The sequence below is a fragment of the Vanacampus margaritifer genome, chromosome 15, assembly GCF_051991255.1.
Source record: "Vanacampus margaritifer isolate UIUO_Vmar chromosome 15, RoL_Vmar_1.0, whole genome shotgun sequence".
Lineage (NCBI taxonomy): Eukaryota > Metazoa > Chordata > Actinopteri > Syngnathiformes > Syngnathidae > Vanacampus > Vanacampus margaritifer.
The window spans coordinates 5,942,704-5,965,352 of record NC_135446.1 but is presented as its reverse complement, the minus strand read 5'-3'; the positions used below and the strand labels follow the sequence as shown (position 1 = coordinate 5,965,352).

The 22,649-nt window shown below is 42.1% G+C and overlaps 1 protein-coding gene across 1 annotated transcript; it reads right to left on the bottom strand.

The window, feature by feature from the left end:
- Positions 1-191: 191 nt before the first annotated feature.
- On the bottom strand, positions 192-21,560 carry LOC144035389 (uncharacterized). The gene is made up of 9 exons (XM_077545029.1): positions 20,979-21,560; positions 15,710-15,829; positions 12,659-13,149; positions 12,173-12,331; positions 7,099-7,236; positions 6,582-6,724; positions 4,994-5,164; positions 4,810-4,918; positions 192-3,680 (listed from the first exon to the last, which is right to left on the bottom strand). Exons 1-9 carry the CDS (start codon positions 21,547-21,549, stop codon positions 2,184-2,186), a joined length of 3,399 nt encoding a protein of 1,132 aa, XP_077401155.1. The 5' UTR covers positions 21,550-21,560; the 3' UTR covers positions 192-2,183.
- Between the last annotated feature and the right edge of the window lie 1,089 nt (positions 21,561-22,649).

Here is a 22,649-nt window from a genome sequence, read left to right as displayed (position 1 = left end):
ATGGCGCCAAGTGTTAATGTTGTGCTTCTGTCAGAAGCAAGTGACAGCATGGGAGGACACTTCACACAGAAGGTAGGTAGGTAGGTAGACACAACACTCATCAGTAAAACACAAAATAGAAACACTAGGCTGAAAACATGGATGACCAAAAAAGAGACATCTGACTTCTGAGAATGACCAGTAACACACTATTTCATCCAGTGAGCCTTTTATTAGTTTGACTCTTATTTATTTAAAGTAGAAACCTTTCTACGTGTTTGTCTTTACAAAACCTCTTATGTACACTACAGTGCTGACCGTTGAAAAGAAAATGACTGAAATCAAATACAAAAACACACGAGATAAATAAATCCTGAAAAAACAAGTCCCTGAAGACTTTCTACCGTCAATGCTAGTTTGTACAGAAAAATATATAGATGATCATGTCAGGTTTTTCATTTGTTTGACCACACCTGAACTCCCAAGGCATTAAAAACAAGAAAAAAAGCTGCTTCACGGTGGCCTCCACCTCTCAAAATGAAACCTTCCGAGGGGCAAAAGAGCACGACAAGTGAGGCGTTAGCTTACATTTTGGAAATATTTGCCACTCTAGCTGCGTGACTAAATAGCGGAAACACAGTTCGACTTGTGGGAAGTCGTGCTGACCATTTTTTAAGGCTTTGGTCTAATTTTCCAGTGAGTGTGGGGGGGTCCAAGTGGGAAACTTTGGATGATGAAACAACAAAGACTCTGTGTGAACATTCCATAGTTTACAGTTGAGGACAGGCACTGGGGGGAATGTCATGGGCTACATTAGCAATTGGGGAGGAAGAGACAAGAAACATTCCACAACCGTGCGACAAACACTCACACACAAGAGACAAATTGTTTCATCATTTGTTAGCAGAATGTCCGTCACAAATTGCTTTTGGAAGCATCGCCTGCAGCCAACATTCATAATAAGCGTAAAAACAAGTTGTGGTGTATACAAAAGTCTTGGAAGAACACACAATCACTCGTGCGGAACTCTAGAAATGACTCCTACATTCCATCCACTGATATGCTAAATCTGTGCAATACTGAACTATGACTGGCGAACCATGGGCTGCCCAATTACAATTGAGGATTTTTCCTAGTTGTGGTTTGAACGGCAGCTATGTCGTTATTTAAAAATTACAGCACGGTAGTGATTATAAAATGCTGGGTTGTAGATGTGGATTTTGAGCAGATTGGGTTACCTTTAACCAAGGTTGGGCTAATTATTTTGACCCAAGTTAAAATTGGATTTGGGCAGGCTGAGAAGCTGAAACTGGTCACCATTTTGGACACATATTTGTGTCATGACGTTATAAAGTATGTAACATTCTTATTTCTTAATATCACTGCACACTGTTGCAATAATGCTCGTGAACTTGAGTCTTGTTGGAAATGTTGCTTTTTCTACTTCTTACAAAATGTTGGTGATAAAAATCAGTATTATTTTTAACCAGAGCCGTTACAATAACCTGCTAACCCATTTCTTGGTAGCTTTAGCTCATCACCCAGTAGTCACCTCTTGTTGGATCAAAATCTTGACCCAACATGCTTGGTCAAATCCTTGATCAAAAGGGCTGGACTCAGTGCTGGGTTAGCTATTTCACCCAAGTTGGGTTACTTTTAACTCAGCAATTTAAAGCGTGCATGATCATTAATAAAAATACGTAATTGAGTCTTGAGCCAGCAGGCGGTTGTGACATCACTCCGGCAAGACAACATGGCAACAGCTGAATCCATAGGTAACACTTTACGATGTAAAAATAGCAACATCTCAACAGGAAGTGTCATCATATCACATAATATTATCTCACCCATTGTATTACATCAGGACAACGCTACAAGTGTTGTGTAAGACGGCGGTTTTGTTTCAAAAACAGTCTCGGGCACAAAATGGAAGCATTAATTAGCTGTAGGTTGTACAGTAAAACGTCATCCTTCAAAAATGAGACTCGACGTACCTGTTTTGTAACACTTTTCATACCAGACTGGGACTTGTTAAGTACCAAACTTATGCACTCCTCTAGTGTACAAACGAGATGAACATGAAAGTACAATCTAAAATTGATGTAAAAAGCTGTTAAATGAACCACTTTACTTTTAAAAACACACCCAAAAGGAAACCTGTACATTTTGGTGTGGAAAGCAAAACAATCGAGAGAAAAACCAGATCAACTCTGCTCGTCTTCGTGATTCGGGGGAAGTGGTGGGAGAGGGGGTGGTGGTGGGGGAGGCGGAGACTCAGAGGAGGAGGGTGGCGGCGGGGGAGGCGGTGTGAAGGTGTGAGTTGGCGGTTGGGGAGGCGGGGCCGGTGTGACAGGTTGGTAATGGGGGGGAGGGTGGTGGGGGAACGGCGGCGAGGGGAGGAAGTGATGAGAAGGGAAGTGCGAGGGGTAGAAGGGTTTGGTGTGGGGGTGGTGGAACTGGTGGGGCGACATGAGGGGGGGCATTTGGGGGTAGTAATGCTGGGGCTGGGTGGTGACATCCCCCGGATGTGGGGGGTGTAGGTGCAGCTGGCTGATGTGAACTGGGTGGGGGGGTGGCACCTGACTGAGGAAGGGGGGCAGATTTTGGTGCGAGGTGAGCGGAGGTCTGTGGGGGAGGTGGGAGTGAGGCAAGAGTGGCGAATAGGAGGGGGGGAGCATGTGATGGGGGGGTGGCATGGGGGGAGGATATTGCTGCATGTGGTGCCCATGCGTGAACGTCCGGGGGCTCATGTCAATGCCGCGAGTCCACTTTTCTGCCAGTGCGCGAGTCCGCGCGTCGCCATGGGAACCGAGGTGGGCGTGGAACTCCGAGGACGTCGGCGTGCGCATGTCGGCGCCCGCTTCCGGGTTGATGCGGGGCAAGTCTCTGTCCTTTCGAGGGGAGGGGGCCAGCCGGGAAGATGCCGATTCCGAGGAAGGGTGCGGGTGAGAGTCGGGCAGTGGCTTGGGACTCGGTGAGGAAGAGGAGGAGCAAGGGCTGGCAGCAGCTAACATGTGGAGTAAAGACGACGTTTGCGGCGAGGAAGACTTTGGGGACATAGAGGACGAGCTGGAAGACGACGTAGCAGCACTCGCTGGACGATTATGATGATGATGATGATGAAGAAGGAATTGGGGATGAGGGTTTCCTGTTAATTTTGTGTCAGGATGGTGAAGAAGAGGTGATGAAGGTTTGCTCTTTTTTGGAAGTTCTGCTTTGACTTGAATCGAGGGTAACTGTGGACGTTTGGAGCTCCCGTCATCCTTTACAACCTCATTTACAACCTCCTCCGGTTTGTCACGCGCTCTCGCTTCCGAGTCCACTGAACCAGCCGGCGGAGACAAAATGGGTGAACAAGGACGAGGAAGATCTTCCAGAGTTGGCAACGTCCTGTTTGTGGCTGCACCAAACTCTTCCTCCTCCTCCTCCTCCTCCTTTGCTTCTTCTTCCTCAGCCTTCACTTCTTCCAGCATGTCTAGCTCCTCCTCTTCTTCCTTCTCCTCCTCTTCCTGGCCTCCCTGCTCGTACTGCCTTAGGCGGACGTGCCAGGCCAGGCTGCAGACGGCCGACATGGTCTTGAATTGGTGGACCACATTGCGCGGGATGAAGTAGACGTCATCGTGGCAGAGGCGGATGCGGGCGTAGCGGATGCCCTCCCGACGAAGCTGGTTCAGTTTGGCATCGTCCACCCATTGCACACACTGAGAGACAATACGATGCAATGTCAGTATTGTTAAATTAACTTTTTTACAACTGAACACTATTTTTGACAGATGCTTGTGTCAGTTTCATCCAGTTAATGAATGTGACAATCAAACAGACAAATGAGGTGTCCCAATACTTATGTCTGTACTTGTAAAAATGCTTTGACACTACGACTCTGACGCCACATCACCAGCGTGACAAATACCTTCCAGGTTGGACCCGTGTCAGCCGTGAGGAGATACTTGAAGAAAAATACAGACGACAACTGTAACATTATACTCAAAATGGGTGCCGTATTGCAGCAGCAGGACTGCCCACTGGCTCGGCCCACAGAAATTCCAATAAACACACTTCTAAACCTTGTTGAAAGCTTTGTCAGAAGAGTTGAAGCCTTCAAAAATAATAAATATTAAACCCTATAGAATTTGAAGGAAGATTAAAATTGTTTAACCACTAAAATTGGTCGACACAATCATTTCTGCCTCAAAACTAGATTTAATAATTTTAAAACTTTATTAGTGCTGCCCAGAACCGTCACGAACATTTGTTGCACAGGATTAGCCAGTGACGAACACAGTGAGAAAAAAGATGCCCAAGGTTACATTACTAAAAAAGGACAAATGACGCATTGTGTGAGTGCCTTTCAAAACCTTGTCTTCCACTAAATCGTCATGCCAAGTTGATACCTCTCAAGTTAACTAAGCCTCGCATAGTTTTCTCGCTGCGGACAAAATGGTCGTAACAAATTGCTAAGCAGTGATCAACTGTGAGTCTAAAAAGATTAGTTAGTAACAGACCTAGAGCGAATTAAACTAAAAGTCAGAAGGTCCTACTGTAGATGCTAGGGTTGGAATTGGGGGGTTAGATAACCATGTGATTCCCGAGCGCAATCATTGCTGCTCACCGCTCCCTCAGGGGATGGGTCAAATGCGGAGAACAAATTTCGCCCCCACTTAGTTGGGTGTGACAATCACTGGAATTTACCTTTACCTTACCTTAAATAATTGAATGCAGTACAACTTTAAACCATCAGGTGGTAGCATACAACTGCCTCTCTTAAAAATGCGTGCGTGTGCGTGTGTGCGTGTGCGTGTGTGTGTGTGTGTGTGTGTGTGTGTGTAAGACCTGAGAGAGCGGAGGTTCATAAAGATCCAACTGCAGCCGCTGCACCACATGTGGGAAATCGGCCGCGTGAAAGCACACCACGTCTTTGGTTATGCGAGGAGGCTCCAAGCTGTAAACACACAACTCACATCAGCCTGCTGGTTTCCAGACGAGTGGAAATGAAAAGCTTGACACAGATACGTACCCTTCTTTGTAGCATACGGCCTTCAGCACGCCCACTGCCGCCGTGGTCTGACGCTCGAAACCCTGGCCGATGTGGTCGGCGTGGGCTCGAGTCCTGTCCTCAAAGAGCATCTCTCGGGGCTCGCTGGTCCTGGGCAGGGACTGCAGGAGGTTCTTCACCTCGTTGGTGGAGCTGCAAGAGGAGAGGACAGACTTGCTCATTCTTACAGTTGTGCTGAGCAGGAGTCACGCTGCGGTCTGCTCACTGCTGAATCGACAAGAGCGTCAAAATACGTTTTGCAAAGCCAGTGTGAACAGACAGAATAGCGGTGAGGCTAACGCTGCGCCGGCCCATTCACGAGAAGACAAGAGGAGGAAGCGCGAGTAGCGACAGCAGAAAGGAAACTACTGAGCCAGACTAGAACACTCACTCAAAGGCTTGTTGGGCATGAGCTGGCTGCACGCTGACAGTAATGAATGTAAATCCAGGAAAGTTGCGACAGGAATGTAAAGGACATTTCGATTGGTTTCCATACAGCCTTTAAAGTACGATGCTCAAGCTGAAGCTGAAAGTGTTTCGTGTGATTTCAAAGTTGACAGGAAGAAGACGCTACGACTGATTTATTATGACATCATTTCAGCACCTTTGCCTCTATCAGACAGGATTCTATTCAAACGTGGCTGTTGCGCAAGTGTTCCTCACAGCCGTCGCATATCTATTGCTTAATAGCATCCGTCAACAACACAAAACACATTTCATGCCGGAGTCAGTGTGGCATTCAGCTACAGACAATACATAACTATTAAAACATAATGAGTGTGTCTGTCTAGTGTCTTTTACCACACTCATTATGGCATAACGTCTTGTCTACCAGTAAACATTTGTGTGTGCGCGTCAATGTTATTACAGTTAACGAAAACAAACATTAAAAAGACATTTTCATGAATGAAATAAAATAAAAAGGAGAGTGCTAACTGAAACTACATTTTATGTTTTGGCATGATGGGAAATCGAGGCGATTGCGTGCTTTTTAGCTGATCAGTATAATAATTTTTAAAACATTTTTTTTAAATGTCTTCATTTCTTAAGTCGAGAATAACATATTTTACCTCTGTATTTGATTTAAACCACTTCTGATTTACAGTCACATAAATAGGTATCATCTTGAGATATCTCCATTCCAGAAAAAATTTTTTTTCCTTCATTGCAGAGGTATTTGTATCATGACTCGGTATCAGCATAAACTCAAACCCAAGTAACTTGGACTCTTGACTCAGCCCTAATTTTATTTTATTTATTTATTTTTTATCTTGCACTCGAGAAAAACATCTTAAAAAAAAAAAAAAACTAAAACTAAAACTATTTTTTTTAAACTCACCAAAAGAAAGCATGTTCAACATATAAAAACAAAGCAAACAAAAAAAACTTTAAAAATAATTTAGCTGAATTTGAAAAAAGCCAAAATGAAATAAAAATGATTGACTATAATGAAAAAGCCCAAACTTTTTCATGAATGCACAAAAAACAGTCACAAGTTGGGTTAGCAAATTCAAGTCAACTGCACACTTGTAGGAATCTTTCCACAGTTGTATGTGGTGGCCAGCCTTACCGTTTTCTTTTAAAAGGCGACTTTGGTATGTCGGCTACAGGGATCATCTGCTCTCCTGGTCTCACCCACATGATGGGCCCGTCGTCGCTCTCGTTGGGACTCATCAGGCTCAGGCTGGAAAACGTTCCCCACGGAAGAGTGCGCTATATATAGCCAGGCAGAGAAAGCACATGTCCATTTCCGGCTCAACACCAACTCATGCCAATATAATATTTGAAAAAAAAAAGCGTATCTGCTCCCCCGAGCAGCTATGAAGTGTTTGAGGATGTGCGCCTTTTGATATTCTGCATATGAAGCCAATTTTCCACACTGCATGCTGAGGCAGAGTCAACACTGACAGAGCACAGAAGCAGAGGCTGTCACTCCAGATTTTCAGTCTCAACAGTAAACATTTCATACATTTCATTGGCCCATTGTTGCTCAAATGGCAAAGCTGGAATTTATTGGATGTTATCTTAGACAGCCACCCGGGCTTTTTGCTGACGTCACCATTCATCTGACCCTCAGCGGGATTCACCTTCAGGAAGGGCGACTCCTCCAGCATGCCGAGAAATTCCGGGAAGAAGTTGCCCACTTCCTCGTCCACGGCTCCCACCAGGCTAATCTGCCTCATTGCCCCGGCTCGGTACGTGCCGTGGCTGTAGGTTCTCTTCACCTGCCGTACGGAGAAACAAATGTGATGATGATGCTGTTACCATTTCATCCTGTTGTATGTTTGTTGTATGTGGGTTCAGATTTTGGTAAATCTTCAAATTGTGCTGAAGATGTGTAGCTTCAAGCTCAAGTCAACAACACTGTGCTGGCAACGTGTGCATTTGTTTGCTTGATTGCAACAAGCAGTTATGTCCTCGCCGCATGCTTTAAATGGTCGCTCCATATAAACACACAGACAAACATAAGGGACGCATCCAAAAAAAACAGCTAAAAATCCCTGCCTGATATAAAAAAAAACGAAACCAAGATAATTCCTTTAAAAATGTTTTCCAACACTGTATAACCTCTACGACTCAATTGAAAAAAAGAAGAAAAAAACTGTAAAAAAAAAAAAAAATCATGTGTTTCTTATAACTAGCTGTGTCCAGAATGATCTGATTTCACACCTGCCACCATTAATAGTCCCTCAGGTCAACCCCCAATGAAGTTTAGCTGTTCAAGTAGGCTTTTCATTACATTTATTTGCCCAGTTTTAAAAACAATGACAGTGCACACTGTGCAACCACATTTTAAAAATGTTTTGACCGTTCCCCTCTCAAAGATGTTTTTATTTTCAATTGACTTGTAAAGGTTATAAGTCACATTACAGGTGGAAAACAACTTGCTATGATTTATCTTGGTCTCAGTTTTTTTATGTCACAAAAAGCTGGCATTTGAACAGGGCTGAGTAAACTTTTTATATCCACTCTACTTAAAATAGTCTTACTGAGTCAATGACCTAGATACTGACGGATCACGTTTTTGTGTGCACACAATTTCAAAGTACCTGCTTCGCTGAGCCCCCTCATTCATGTATTGTTGTAATCATCTGTTTGTCAAAGTACACCGATAATAGCGCCAGCCAGTCCTTCCTCTTGTTGACATCAACTAATGACCTTCTCCTCACCTCTGAGCATCTTTTTGCATGTGTTTGTTTGTATTGTTTGTGTTGCGGATGTGGCTCAATGAGAGCAAGTCTATTAGTGTGTTACAGTACTGCGTCACAACAAAGCCACCACTTTGCCCAACACACATTTATTACATAATCTCTTGCTGCGCTTGGCAACAAAAGGGTTGCTTGAATGCGCTCTAAGTAAAAGCGCCGCATTAGCCGACTGGGCGCATTTTTATTGATCCTCTACAAATGCACTGTAGTCCAAATGAACACGGCTGCGGAGTTAATGCCGACGTGATCCCTCCATGTATGGATGAGGACTGGCTACAGTAGCACACGCTAATTATATAATAAAAACAAAAGTGAGTCAGAACACAAATCAAATCCTGCAACTTTAAAACGAGCGCCACTACACTATTTTCATTCGTGTCTAAACAGGAATCAGCGGCGGGAAATTATTGACTGAGATGGAGACTGAAAAAACAGACTGGCCATTTTTTTCATTACAAAGGAAGGTTTCTAAAAACTTCGGCCAAAATGAAGATTTGCGTATTTCTCCAGCTCCGCGGTCGCGTGTGTCCGTCAGTAAACGAAGTTTTACGTCCTCCTCCACACACATTGCTTAATCACATACCTCAAATTGTTAAAAAAGAAGAAAAAAAGGCGGCGTGGATTCGCTGGTTTGTATGTGTGTGGTGAGCGAGTGGGGGAAAAAAAGTTGTTTAAAAAAAGAAAAAGTGAAGCTTTTTAAGATTTTTTTTTAATTTATCCTCTTTGTTTTCCTATGCTCCGTTTATGATGTACTCATTGACTGTTTACAAGTATTTTTTTAAATTAATAATAAAAAAAGTTTTGTGTACCCTGACAGCACTGATCCGCATATATACAGATCAGCGGCTGACAGTCCGCGCTTGTGTGACGTATGGTGAAGTGACATCAAGAAATGAGTAGTATTTGGCTAGCTACTGCCGCCTCGAGACTTGGCATGCATCTCATTGTAGGCCCAACTTGTGGAAGTGGCGTCGCCAGACGGAGGATAGGATTTGAGGAACTATTGCCACCTTAAGGTCTGGAATTGTTATGAACGTACTTAATAAAAACGCATTAATGCAGTTAGCTGTGGATGTTTTGTTTTCTACAAACGTGGTGGTGTGGACATTATTTTGTCGACACCCAGAGGAGGGAACCGTTTAAAAAAAATACCCTGCTACGTGTGTACATGGCCTCAGACATTCGACGAAGCAAAATTATTTTAAAGGGATTAGATCATGGTATTTTAAGCCCACAGTTAACTATAGGCATATAATGATTAAATCTTACCTTTGATATAATAGCGGTGTAATTTGTTATGAAATATTAAGTGTTTTGCTGGTTATTTTTCTAACGTGGAAGTAAAACGTCCCGGTTCAGTAAAACCCCGCCTCTCCCCGTGTGGTTGCCCCGCCCACTCTGGTCCGAGCAGGCTGCTGCTGGAGCACTCTTGTGAATGGCCACGCAACCATCAATTCTTCAATAAACATTTGAAACAAAACGACTCCTTGCCGCAAGAAATCATGGATGAGGGGAAGAGAGGAAAGAAGAATGAAGAAGAAGAAAAAAACCCTGAGTAGGTCGAGAACCGGGGACCTGCTGCATACAGGGCAAGTGCGCCAACGACTACACCAATTGTTCAATTAGGTTCATCAGCGAAAAAAGTTTTACACAAGTGTCAGCCAGCACACTTCTGGGATTTTTAATAAGACGGCCAATTGTCATTGCACTTTGTCATTGCAAATGTGAAGGATAATTGTTTGCTTTGAATTAATTTGGACAGAATGTTTACTGATAAAGGCTACTTTTATCACTATTCTATGGAGGTCTCAGAGAAAGTGGGCGGTGCGGGGGTGGGGCCACACCTAATGACATCATAAAGTGAGCACCCACTAGTTTTCTCAGGTTGGGAGGGGCTGGTGCTCAGAGAGCACAATGACCTAGAATTTCTCATAGAGAGGCAATTTGGAGGAAAACACCACTTTGGTCATGTTTTTGGTGAGGAATTACCATTTTAATATGACCAAAAGCTCCCCAAAAAAGATTTTTCACGTTACTGTCCCTTTAAGAGAACTGTTTGAGTTTGTCGGCTTTGAGAATAATTGATGGAAATGTGTTGTCACGATTGCTGAGAATTTTTAAGGAATCTGAGGAAAATTAAGCATTTAAAAATGCTCAATCAGGTAAATCTAGCTATCTACAGAAACGTACTGATGGCATAAAGTCAAAGTAAACACAACGCATTGAACTTTTTTTCTTCTACTTTTCTACTTTCAGTCGATACATTTTTACACTTAAATAAATGAGATGCATCAGTGTGCCCACTTTTACCAGTCTTTTTTTTTTTTTTAACAAGTGTCTAAACTTCTACTTAAGTACTGAGTAGTAGTACTTTTGCCACCTTAACAGGAAGTGACTTCAGAGCAGGGGCTGGTCACCCATTGTGCCAGGCTTTGCAGCAAATGTTCCATAATCCTCTCATGGGGCAACTCTTCTGGATGAGTGGGCAAAGCTCCACACACTAACATTCCAAAAACTTGTACAACATTCTCCAGAGAAGAGTGGACACTGTAGTCACAAAACGAGGGGAACGTAACGGGTATAAAGGGCAGGTGTCCCAACACTTTTGCACACATTGCCCTTGTCTCATTCTCACAGGAACAAAAGGAGCAGAAGATGTATGCGAGCGTGCACACCTGGCCCTGGATGTATTTATCAATGTGTACGCTACTATCCGTGGGCAGACTGTCGACTTCCCAAGGTCACTGCCGAGAGCGTAGCGGCTCGAGAAAGATGGCGTTTGGCACCACTCTTAAAGGGACAGCACTAACAGCATTTGTGCTTATTATTAACCCATTGGATTTAATAGACTGAGGAACGTGCCGATGGGGCAGCCAAGGTATTATATTCTTATTATTATGAATATTTGAGAACAGGATGAAAAAACAAGGAGAGAACCAGCGCATGAACTGCTGCACACCGTGTAGTACGACGCACACAAACACACATGCTGTGCTCACTAACAAAGAATAGACAGTAGCTCCTTTTATACTGCGCGAAAAAAAAAGAAGAAGCATTTTCCCGCCTTTTTTCCCTGTGCCAGTGTGTCTAGTGAGTCTGCAATCTGGAGGGCACACAAGCCTTTTCATTAGTGGACAGTGGGAGCTCAAAATGAGCTGCACGCCACTGCAATTTATAACCACAATGACATTTATTCATGTTCAAGAGGACCACTTTTTACAAGCACAATTCTGCATACATTGTTCAATTCTTGATGTCCCTCTTGTCACTGGATCATTCCAATTTTCGAGGAGCAGTTGCCGCCATTGTTGCTTGGGCTCTCATTAGATTTGAGCGATGGGACATTAGCGGGAATGGCAAACGCTGTCTAATGTGACACAGATGGAAGCAGATGCTCCGACCAGTTGGTCAGCGCGGTCATTAGCGATGGATACGAAGCACCATCTCTTGAAGCAGTTCTGTTTTACTACTCGTCTGCCTGAGTGAAAAATTTGTAAATTGGCAGCTTTGATTTTAGGGTGTAAACCACAACAGTCAAATTACGGCTGGATGCTGCTGACATCATTCATTATGTGGAGGACAGAACATTCTAAAACAGTTGGGTGAAAAAGAACCCAACTATGGGTCAAAAATGGACCAATCCTGTACTTGGTTCAATTTGACCCAACTACGAGTCAAGAAATGGATCTTTTAGTGTAAAACAACTCATAAATATTGATCAGATCCTTTACTTGGGTCAAGAAATTGGGTCATTTTGTATCAAACACCCCAGAAAGTTGGGTCAAATTGACCCATAAAGTGGATCAGCAATTCAATCTGTTGTGTTTCACATAATATGAACAAAAAACACCTCCACCCCATAAAAAAGTGTAAAATCTGCTTTTACCAACTGTAAAGATCACACCAGCCCACAACTCTGAATGGAGGACGCCGCCCACGTGAGGATTCTTACCTGGCAGTAGAAATTAGCCATTGTGGTGGTTTCGATGTCCTTCTTTCCCAGGATCTCCATTTTGACCGGCGTTGATGAGAACTTTGTGGAGAAGTAGTCGAGGAAGCCGGGCAGGTAGGAGGCTTCTCCGTGGACGATGCCCATCACGTAATGCGCAGCCTAGGATGCACGGAATAAGGGTGAGAAAAAGCATGCAGGCTGAATGATATTGAAAAATAATCTATATAATTTTTTCCCCCCCCTCAACATTACAATTACAATTTATTATGCAAATTATTTTTTCAGGGTCCTCTCTCTTTACTTGTATTATTTAAACAAGTTTATGTGTATTACACTAAACATTAAATATCTGATTTACCGACCGACAGAAATGTAGCAGGTTGAAAATTGAAAACCGCATTCCACTACATTGTGATGATTGAATTGGATTAAATTTGTTCGGCCCCAATTTCTCGTCTACTCAACAGTGGATGAGTTTGCTGGCACCTGCGACGAGTCCTCGCTGAACGCCAGGTTTACAAACTCCTGGGCGAACCTCTGCCTCTGGCCCGTGGAGAGAGAGGATAGCTGCGAGACGTAGGCGTGGGCCACCAGAGCGCCGCCGTTGGGCTGAGCCTCGACGTGGATGTAAGGGGCAAACTCTAGGCTTGAAAGGCCGGGGTGGACGGTAGGTTGCAGGCTCTTGTGTGGAGAGAAGTTCACATAAGACGAGTGGAGGTGTGGACTTTTGTTGTTGGGCGAAGGGTAAACGGGTAACGGCAATTTAAACGGCGACGTGGCAGTGGGGGACGAGGAGGAATCGGCGAGGTGAATTGATGGAGAGGGAAGAAGAAGCAGGCCGGCACAAGTGGTTTGGCACGAGCGATGGTACATCTTCACTCGCTTGTGCTTCTCCCCCTCTTTGTGTTTCTTCTTCTTTTTCTTCTTGACTTTTTTGATTTGCAGCTCCGAGTTGATCTTGGCTTTGACGCCTCCATCTGCAAGGCAAAGAAATCATTCAACTGTGAAATGCTTTCTAGCACAGTACAGTCGAAATTTGCGTTTCACTAACGTCGTTGCTTCTGTTTTCATGCTTGTGATTGACTTAATTTATTTATATGGTGTCCAGATACATTCAGTGCTTACGTAAGTGTAGTCTACGTGTTTATAAATCATTGTTTCATGAAACGTGAAAGTTGAAATGATAAAGCCAAAGATTTGTTTGCACTATTGTTGTAATTCCACGTTCTGACTTATGTTTATGTCACATTTTTAGTACAATCATGAAGATGTCCTGAAAGACTGCAAGTGAAAAATAAGCAAGTTAACAGTTGTAATTGAACTAGATTTTTTTTTAAAAAGTATTTCATTTTAATGTATGGTTGAAGACCAAAACATTTTTGTATAAGAAATCTGATATTATTTATTCTCACAGATTAGTTAGCACAAAGAAAAAAGACCTTGAAAAAAATAATAATCGTATATTAAATCACAGAAATAAAACAATGTATTTATATGATGGTGTAATGATTAAAATGTGAGAAGAGTTGCAGCCAAAGTACGGTGGAGTATATATCGAATATTTTTTTAAATTGATTAATCTATTGATTATTCAATCGATTACTCGACTAATCTGATTCGTTTTAATTTAGCATTAAAGTATATTACAAAAACATTTTTTCCCTGATTACTTTATTTTGATTTTGTTGTTTACTAACCAGTGATTGGTGTTTATTTTGTATAGTGATTTAAAAAAAAAAAGGGGGGATTGATGTTGTACTTTGTTACCGCCGGTTCGGTAATTGTTTTCCAAAGTAAAAAAACATGTTTGCAAATGTCTAATTTTGATGAAACACAGAAGATAATGAGTCTTCATTCATGAAGGACTACAGAAATCATTGAACAATTATTGTTGATATGCTGAAATCAGAGGATTTGGAGTGGCCCATTTAAAGTTTTAAAAATGGCTCCAAACAATTACTCGATTATTAAAGTAGTTGAGTAATAATTGCGTTTCCACCTGGTATGCCATCAAATATAATGAACTGGAAAGCCTGGAGACAAGCTAACATGAGTCACGACCCTCCACTGCATGCATGCTAGTGCAGACATCTCCTGAATGCTGGGGGCAGGACAGCAAGCCAGCCAATGCATTTACTTATGTGTCCAGTGTGGTCTTGTTCATGGATATGAGGACACACATCTGTGGCAACTGTTCACCCAAAGTGAACAGTTAGTATAAATAAATAGCAAGTCCGGATAGATGTGCTGCTGCATCAGCACACTTTCAAGCGACCGATAACATCTTGCGCCGTCTCGTTTGCACCCCAGGCACGTTTTTTTGATGGCACATAATGCGGGAATGAGACGGGCTGAGCGCAGACTGTAATACAATGTGTGTGTGTGTGTGTGTGTGTGTGTGTGTGTGTGTGTGTGTGTTGGAACAATAAAGAGAGCAACAGAGCGAGTATTTGCACACAAGCTACTAATCCAAAAGCTCTTTAGCCCACACACACACACACACACACACACACACACACACACACACACGCACACACACACACACACACACACACACACACACACACACAAACTCCCTCCCCCAATTCTCCTTTCTGCAAATACACACACTTTCATCGCTAAAGTGTCATCAAGCCCCACAAGAGCTGAATAGAATATCTGGAAACAAATGATATGATCTATACTGGTGGTTTGTTTGCCTTGATTTTAGCATAAGCCTAACCTATAAAAGCAAAACATTTATGTACCGGTACTGATATATTATTAATTTATTGCTTTTGTTTGTTAAAAATAAATGGGAAGAGGCACTGAAAAAAATGGATATTAAATCACAATCATAATATTGAGAGGGAAAAAAATGCTACTAAATTATTTTTCAGTATCATTCAGCCCTACTATGAATGCTTAATGTTTTTTCCCCCCACCCTTCTTTGAACCTGGGGAGTGATGGCTGCTAAAATTGCACTAATTACAAGTACGCATGTGTAGCCACAAGATGACATTAAACAGCATCCAGACAAGTTCCCACACACAAACACGCTAACAAATAGCCCCAGCGGCCGTAAACTAGCCGCTTGCTGCTTATTGATTTCCTTTCGCTGTCTCCTCTGGCCGCCTATCTGGCTGCGATGCCCAGTTCAGCTGTAAACTTGAAACTGATAAGATTTCTTTCTTTCTGCTCCTAACATTTGAGTACTTGGAAAAATAAATAAACACTTGGTCAGCCTCCTCCTTTCAGATGCATCAAACCACGAGTGTTGTTTGCCTTGCACACATGACTGGCAAAAATAAAGCTGACTAGACTAAATTCAATGCGCAATAATATATATATATATATATATAAATAAATAAATATATATATATATATATATATAAAAATCATCAAGTGTACGGTACAGTAAAACAAGCCCCACAAGGACAGAATGATGTCTGTTTAACTTAATGTGCAGACATTAGTTATCAACGTCCCCATTTGTGTCTACTTGTTCCATATTTTTGGTCCTCACAAAAAAAAACTATCTATCTATATATAAATACCTTTAATGGGCTGCTTGACCTCTCCATTCTCCCACTTAATGTCGTTCATCACTTTGTGCTTCTTCTTCTCCTCACGTTCCCCTCGCTCACGATCTTTAGTCTTGTCCTTGTTGAGGAGTTCTGCGGGGACACAGAGGAGACCTTCAGCGTCCTGAAGCTAATAAAAAACATGTTTTTACTCAGTCATCTTACACGTTGTTGAATTCCCTTGTACACAACATTTAAGTCAGAAGAGCTACGATGCAGAAATGATCATAGCACTTGATGTTTCCTACGATATCTTACGGGACATGCTTTCCACGATCAGGATTTTGGAGCTGATCACCAAGTTGAAAAACAACAACAACAACAACAGATAACTGAACTGACCAAAATATGGACCAATATATCTATTTAAACAACCTGTTCATTTACTCTACAGTCGACCGCCACTATTCAAAGGGGATTGGGAGCCCAGCCCACAAGTAGCCAAAATTGGAAAATAACTGTCGCCCATTGAAATGCATTGGGGAAACATAGCAACAATTAAACTCTAAAAAAATCTCCCAAAACACTGATAAACATTCAATATAAAATGGGGCGGAGAAAAATATATTGGAAAAGAATTGGAAAAAAAAATCCAACTGTAATGTTTTATTCTTGATCAATCAATTGATCGATCAGCAAATTATGACACAGCAGGTGATCACCGATTTTGCATAAAAATGCTAAATAACAGCCAACATGTTCCGCCAATATGCGTAAAGCTTAATGATATATTACAAACATTAATCATTTCTAAGGGACTTGGTAACATCTACTTATTTCATTCTAGCAACATTTTTCTCCTTTTCCAAATAATCCTTTTCTTTGAATCCACTTGAGTCTCAGTCTATCTTAGAAAAGACGAAAAGAAGAAGCTGCCCCCCCCCCATTGAGCGTGTGTAGACGTGGGGAGTGTGCAAGTGAACACGGCGGGGTTGCGGGCGCCGCTCGCACCATCAAAGTGGAAAATGCTTTCATGGAGGCTTAAAAGGAAGGCTTAAAGGGGCAATAGGAGAATAGGTGCAAGAATGACGACCACTTTTTTAGGAGTGACGAGACGCGCGTTTGAAAAAAACAACCTCTTTTTAATTTAAGTGGGCCATTTTTCTTCTACTTTTTATGCAGGTGTTGGACAGGAGGAATCTGCGAGAACACAGCCATTCTCACAAATATTAAAATGACACTGTAAGCTTCTTGGTAGCATGCTTGAAAACATCCATTTAGCTGGCCTGTACTGTAAAATGCCAACAAAGGGAGACTTATTGAGCTCAGCGGCCAGATTAACGTGACCGACATGCCAGGACATACTTCAGACCTTCGATTGCGAGTGCGTGTTGTGTTAGGGGGTGCCTAAGAGCCTTGACTACACTACTGGAGCCGCAAGGCATCATAACGTCATGGCCATGAACGAGCAGGTAGATGTTGTCATGTCACTCACAGCCAGACTGACGTCATCATAAACGTGTATTTTCTTTAAGGAGGAGCAGGTTTGGCGAGAAAAAAAGTGTTTTGCCTTGCACAATAAAAGATCAAATGTCAGGTCGATGTGCACAACAGTGCAATTGCAATAGTGAGGGCATGTTCACTGTGTGAAACATCAAGACTAAAGGAACACCTGAGGGTAAACATCAGTAAATTAACATTTTTCAAGGGCGTCTTCGCATGTATTTGTAACAAACAAACATTACATTTATTACACAATATATATATATATATATATATATATATATATATATATATGATAATTATAATACATAAATGCTTAGTTTAGGCTTAAACTAAAATGTATGCAAGTTAACCATGACTTAATATGAATGACATTTTTAATTAAGTGTTCAACACGACAAGTTCGACAGATTCACAAAACTCTTACCAGTAAGACTTAAGTTAATTACAACAATAATGCAAACAAATGTGTGGCTTTGTGATTTAAACTTTTCATGAAACTAATATGTAAACATGTGGATGGCAATTGTGAAGAACTCTACCTATCTAGACATTGTATAAATAAATAACAAGTTAACATATTCCTAAAAAATGCCATCTACCAATTGACCAAAATTATGGATTTTTTTGTTTTCCTTCGCAATTTCAAAAATTTCATTCACTACAGTGCAATGCCGATTTATTCGAGTTGTTCAGCCCTAGTTAAAAGCAACAAGACTTGAAAGTATCTCCTCTTAACTCATTCACTGCCATTGACGGCTATAGACGTAAAAAAATCATTTGAACTATTTCTATTAGTTTAACATTTTTTCCACTTTTGTTAACAAGAGTATGAATTTATGTTTTTTTTTAATTGTACATTTAGAACAGATATACATTTTTTGATTAATCGTGAGTTAACTAGTGAAGTCATGCGATTAATTACAATTAATTTTTAACAATCTTTTCTTTCTTTTTTTAAATCGCGTCACGCAATATTTTTTTTAATTGTTATTAAATGCATGACTAATAGTTAACTCACGATTATTCACAAATTTTACATCGGTTCTAAATGTACAATATTTTTTTCTAGGTTGACATACTCTTGTTAACAAAAGTGGAAAAAAAAAGTTTAACTAATAGATATAGCTCAAATGAATTTTTGACGTTTATAGCCGTCAATGGCATTGAATGAGTTAAACGCTACAGTATGCTGTAAATCTTTAAACTGTTTATATGATGAGCACTGCTGCTGTTTTGGTTAGCGACTAATAGGGGCACTATTGAGAGAACACACAGAAGGCATGTAATTGGGCTTACCTCTGCTACAAGTTGTAACCACTATTACTTGACAATGTCACAACGACTCCTGTTGCTTCGTGTGATGCAACGTCTGTCAAAGGCGGGTTACCCAAATGAAGTTGTGTCAGTGCCACCAACAGCCACATCAGTCACCGCGTAATAAAAGCCGCCCAATTGACAGCCCGCATGAATATTTCATAGTATTTTTACATCTTGTGTGCCAGTGACAGTTGTGTCCACAACATGTTTCTCGACAGCTGCCATCGCTGTTCACGGCGCGACCTCTTAAACGGACCAAGTGGAAAAGGATGACATCATTTACACAGCAACGCTCACATGCGTAAACAGCCTAAGAGCCTGCAATGGTGTATCCCAAAGTAGAGTGCCAGCAAAACTAAATGTGCTGTTATGATACAGTCATAGGCTACAATATGTACAAGATAATATTGTTCTTTAATGTTTCACATGTTTTTACCTTGAGTTCACCTTTTAGTGGTTTGACTTTAAATGCCTTTTTTAAAATGTGTCATGTTGTGGCCGCTTGATCAGGTCAGTGAAAAATACCAAAACTTGGTCTTGCCCACTCCCCCGCAAATGTATTCCAAAATAGAGCCCAGGTTGTTTGGGAGAGAAGACCAAGACCTCCTCCTGAAAAATGACAGAAGACAGCACAAATAGTCTGGCCATAACGATGCCTTCATGGACCATGACTACGCCGCGGTTCCTGATCCAGCTGTTGTCTAACTGGCACTAGAAAATACACCAGCTGTGACGGCAGGTGGAGAAGTGCGGTGGTCAGTACCTCCAACAAGGTTAAAATGCACACATGAAGCTGTTAAACATAATTTGCAAAATAAACAGACCAAATTGCAGCATGGTATTATCAGTGACATAGCTAAGCACTAAAAAATACTGGGTTGTTTTTCTGACCCACTCAGTGGGTAGCTGTGGATTTTGGGCAAATGGGCTAATGCTTACCAAAGGTTGGGTTAATTGTTTTTGAGACAGCAGATTGGATGGAAGGTTGGATTTGGGCTGAATGAAGAGCTGACACTTTTGTTGTGTACTGAAGATGAAATAAAGTTAATGAAACATTCTTAAAAATGTTGTCAGGAAGGACATCTGGTGTTTGTGACAATCATGTCATGTGAGTGACTTGCTGTGGCAAATCGTGGAAAGTTGTTTCTTTGAAAATGTTGATAATAACGTTAGTATTATTACCATAGTGACATTGATAACCTGGTAGCCTATTCCTTGATAGCTTTAACTTGTCAATATAGATAGTTTTTACTAGCATTAGGCTGATGGGGTTTTTTTTCCTCTCTTGGGCCCCATACCAATTATTAGCTGCCAAGGAGGATAACTGAAAACATCTTTGTTTTAAAATTCTAAAAAAAAGTTCAAGGAGCTCCAGGGGTCGTCATCAGCATGTCAAGTCAAAAGCTACCTATAGCGTTCTATAGTAAATTAAGTTCCCCAAAAAGTAAAAAAAAAAGTTTAAAAAATAAATAAATTAAATGTTGATTGAACTTTCCATTAATTTCAAACAACAACAAAAAGTGCAGAGTTTCCAGAGTGAATTGATCGTCAGATTTATTTATTTTTTTTAACGGCTCATCCAACTGCCGAATATTAATCAGCGTTGATAATCGGTCTGGTCAGTTTGATCCCTTGTTGGATCAAAACCTTGACCTAACGTAGAGGGTCAAATCCACAGCCCAATGCGCTGTGATAGCTATTTCACCCAATTCGGGTGATTTTTCAAATGAATTATTTGAATATACGGCAGTGCTCCATAAAATTGAATCCCGCCCACCCACACCCCCAGTCGGACTTTGGACAACCTTGCATTCATCGAATGAGACTAAAATGGGACTAAATCACATCTTAAAAATACTGATATTGTTAGTGAGAAAGACATTCGTTGAAACATTTTTCCAATTTACGCTAAGGTTATTGAATAAAATGTGTCAAAAGTAACGCGCATGAATGGAGCGGAGGGGGCGTGGTGCTCCACCAAAACAACACTTGGTCCATAATGGCGGGCGCCTGTCATCGTGTTATGACAGCGGCGTGTACTTTTAATACACATCCTCCACCGACAATAAAGCCTTAATTCGACGTTAAACGCCCTTTAGGTATTAAACCAACCGACTCGAGACACATTTGCTTTGTTTCCCCCTCCGGATTATTCATTATCTATACGTTAGCTACGTGACCGCCGCTGCGAGGGTTCAGCAGCGGGTGAGCGAGAGCTGGCAGCCATTAGCCCCGTGGAAACGTCGACTCAGCCGGGGGGCTTTGTAGCGTAAACATCCCGCTTGTGTTCCAGTCCAGCCAGTTTCACGGACGCAGTTTCCAAACGTCCAAAAACGAGACGGTCCAGGCGAATTAGAAGGCACACACTCGTTAAGTGGGAGGGCACATGTTAGAGAAAGTGGCTAAAGGTATCACTTAGGAAAATAGTAGTAAAGTCAACTTCATCTAATTGTGTTGAGTGGATGTTAACGTGGCCTACCTTTTTGTGGCAACGTGACATTCCCATTTTGTCTTTTCACTGGAGAAATGTGGTTCAATTTGCTAATGTCGTTGTTAGCGGGCGACACGAATAGTTTCTTTTTCACATCTCCCTTATCCCGCTGTTTATCCTTGCTCGGCTTCTTGCTTTTAGCGGAGGAAGAAGGCGCCTTGTGGAGGAAGAAATCGCTCTGCTTCAAGATTTTGTGGCCAGTGGCGGCTGCCTGGCTTCCGCCGAGAGTGGGGACCAAAGCGGCGCTCGCGCTGGCCGGGCTGAGGCTCCACAAACCCGCCGCGATACTCGGCTGCTTCGTCGGCTGCTGGAGTTTGTCTTTGCCGCTACTGTTGCCTCCCAGCAGCCCTCCATCCCGATCCCGGACGACTTTCTTTGGTTTGACGCTCCTCTCATCGACTCGGAGCTTCTTGGGCAGCGGCGCGTTCAAGTCCCGGGAAGACTGCGGGTGGTTTTCGGGGGCTCTCTTCGCCTCCGAAGGCTTGGGGAACGGGCTTTTGACGGGGACGGCCGCCGCGGCTCCGCTGCTGAGGCGGACGGAGCTCCGCGAGTCAGCCATCTTGAGGCTTCTCTCGCTATTTACTCGCTTCGCTCAACTGGCGCGAGACGTGCGGGCAGGCGGGGGCGGGGCTTGACTCACTTTGATTGACAGGTTCAGAGGAGCCCAGTTTTACATATTCAGTGCACTTAATACTACGTAATACTCAGCGGTTACCAGGAGCGCAGTTAGAAGAAACACTGACCTACATTTACAAAATAAATCCGAATCATTTTCCACTTTTTAGAAAACCCTTCTTTTCATTTCCCCCCTGTATGTCTTCTATCTACCCAGGGCCTTCCGAATGAATAGTACACAGCGATATTCCTTGAAATAAGAGATTCATTTGTTCCTAAAACGGAAGTTTAAAAAAAAAAAAAGTCACGTGACATCTGCACTGTGAGCCCAACTGCATTTTGACGTCATTTCCAGTGGACAGCTGAGGGCAGCCAAACAGGCTAAATTCTTATTCTACAATGCAAGATCAATCAGAGGGCACATAAAACCCACCCATTTGTGAAAAAATATATTTTTAACTTGACTTCCGTTTTTAATCACCTTTCACAATTTTATGGCAACAAACATGGCACTGCATGAAGATTGGTGCATCATCAGCATCTATATTTTTTTGTTGTCACGTTATTAGATTAACATTACCGGTAATTCCATACCGCTCTCAAGCCACTGTGAGAAATAAATGATGTGCGTTTGTCCGTGGGCTGAAAATGAAAACGCATCCATCAGGGGGATCCACTTGCCTCTTTGATCCAATCTTCCCAAAAGGATTATCTTATCTCCCTTTCACACACACAGAAAACACATCATTATACAGTGTCTTGCGAACCGTCCGGGCTTTGTACGCACTTTGATTCACTGGATTCAAGACTGACTATGATATCAGTATGAGGCAGCCAAGGCGGGAAGCGAGATGATTAGTGGCAGAACAAGGAAATGAAAATTGTGGCGGGATTACTGTGTAAAAAGCAGTTGCGTGGAAGTCAAAGTTCACTACAAACAGTGACTAAAACAGATTCAACAAAAGGTGGCCCAGTTCTTAATCTTGCTTCTTTTACACTATCCACAGCTTTTGCATTCACATTGTGGTGAACTGTAGTGTGATG

Excerpts from the sequence above, each read along its gene's own strand:
- LOC144035389 (XM_077545029.1), bottom strand. The coding sequence starts at position 21,549 with ATGGCTGACTCGCGGAGCTCCGTCCGCCTCAGCAGCGGAGCCGCGGCG. Across the intron at positions 15,830-20,978 it reads TGTCACGTTGCCACAAAAAG|AACTCCTCAACAAGGACAAG; the intron begins GTAGGCCACGTT and ends GTGTCCCCGCAG. Across the intron at positions 13,150-15,709 it reads GGTCAAGCAGCCCATTAAAG|ATGGAGGCGTCAAAGCCAAG; the intron begins GTATTTATATAT and ends TTTGCCTTGCAG.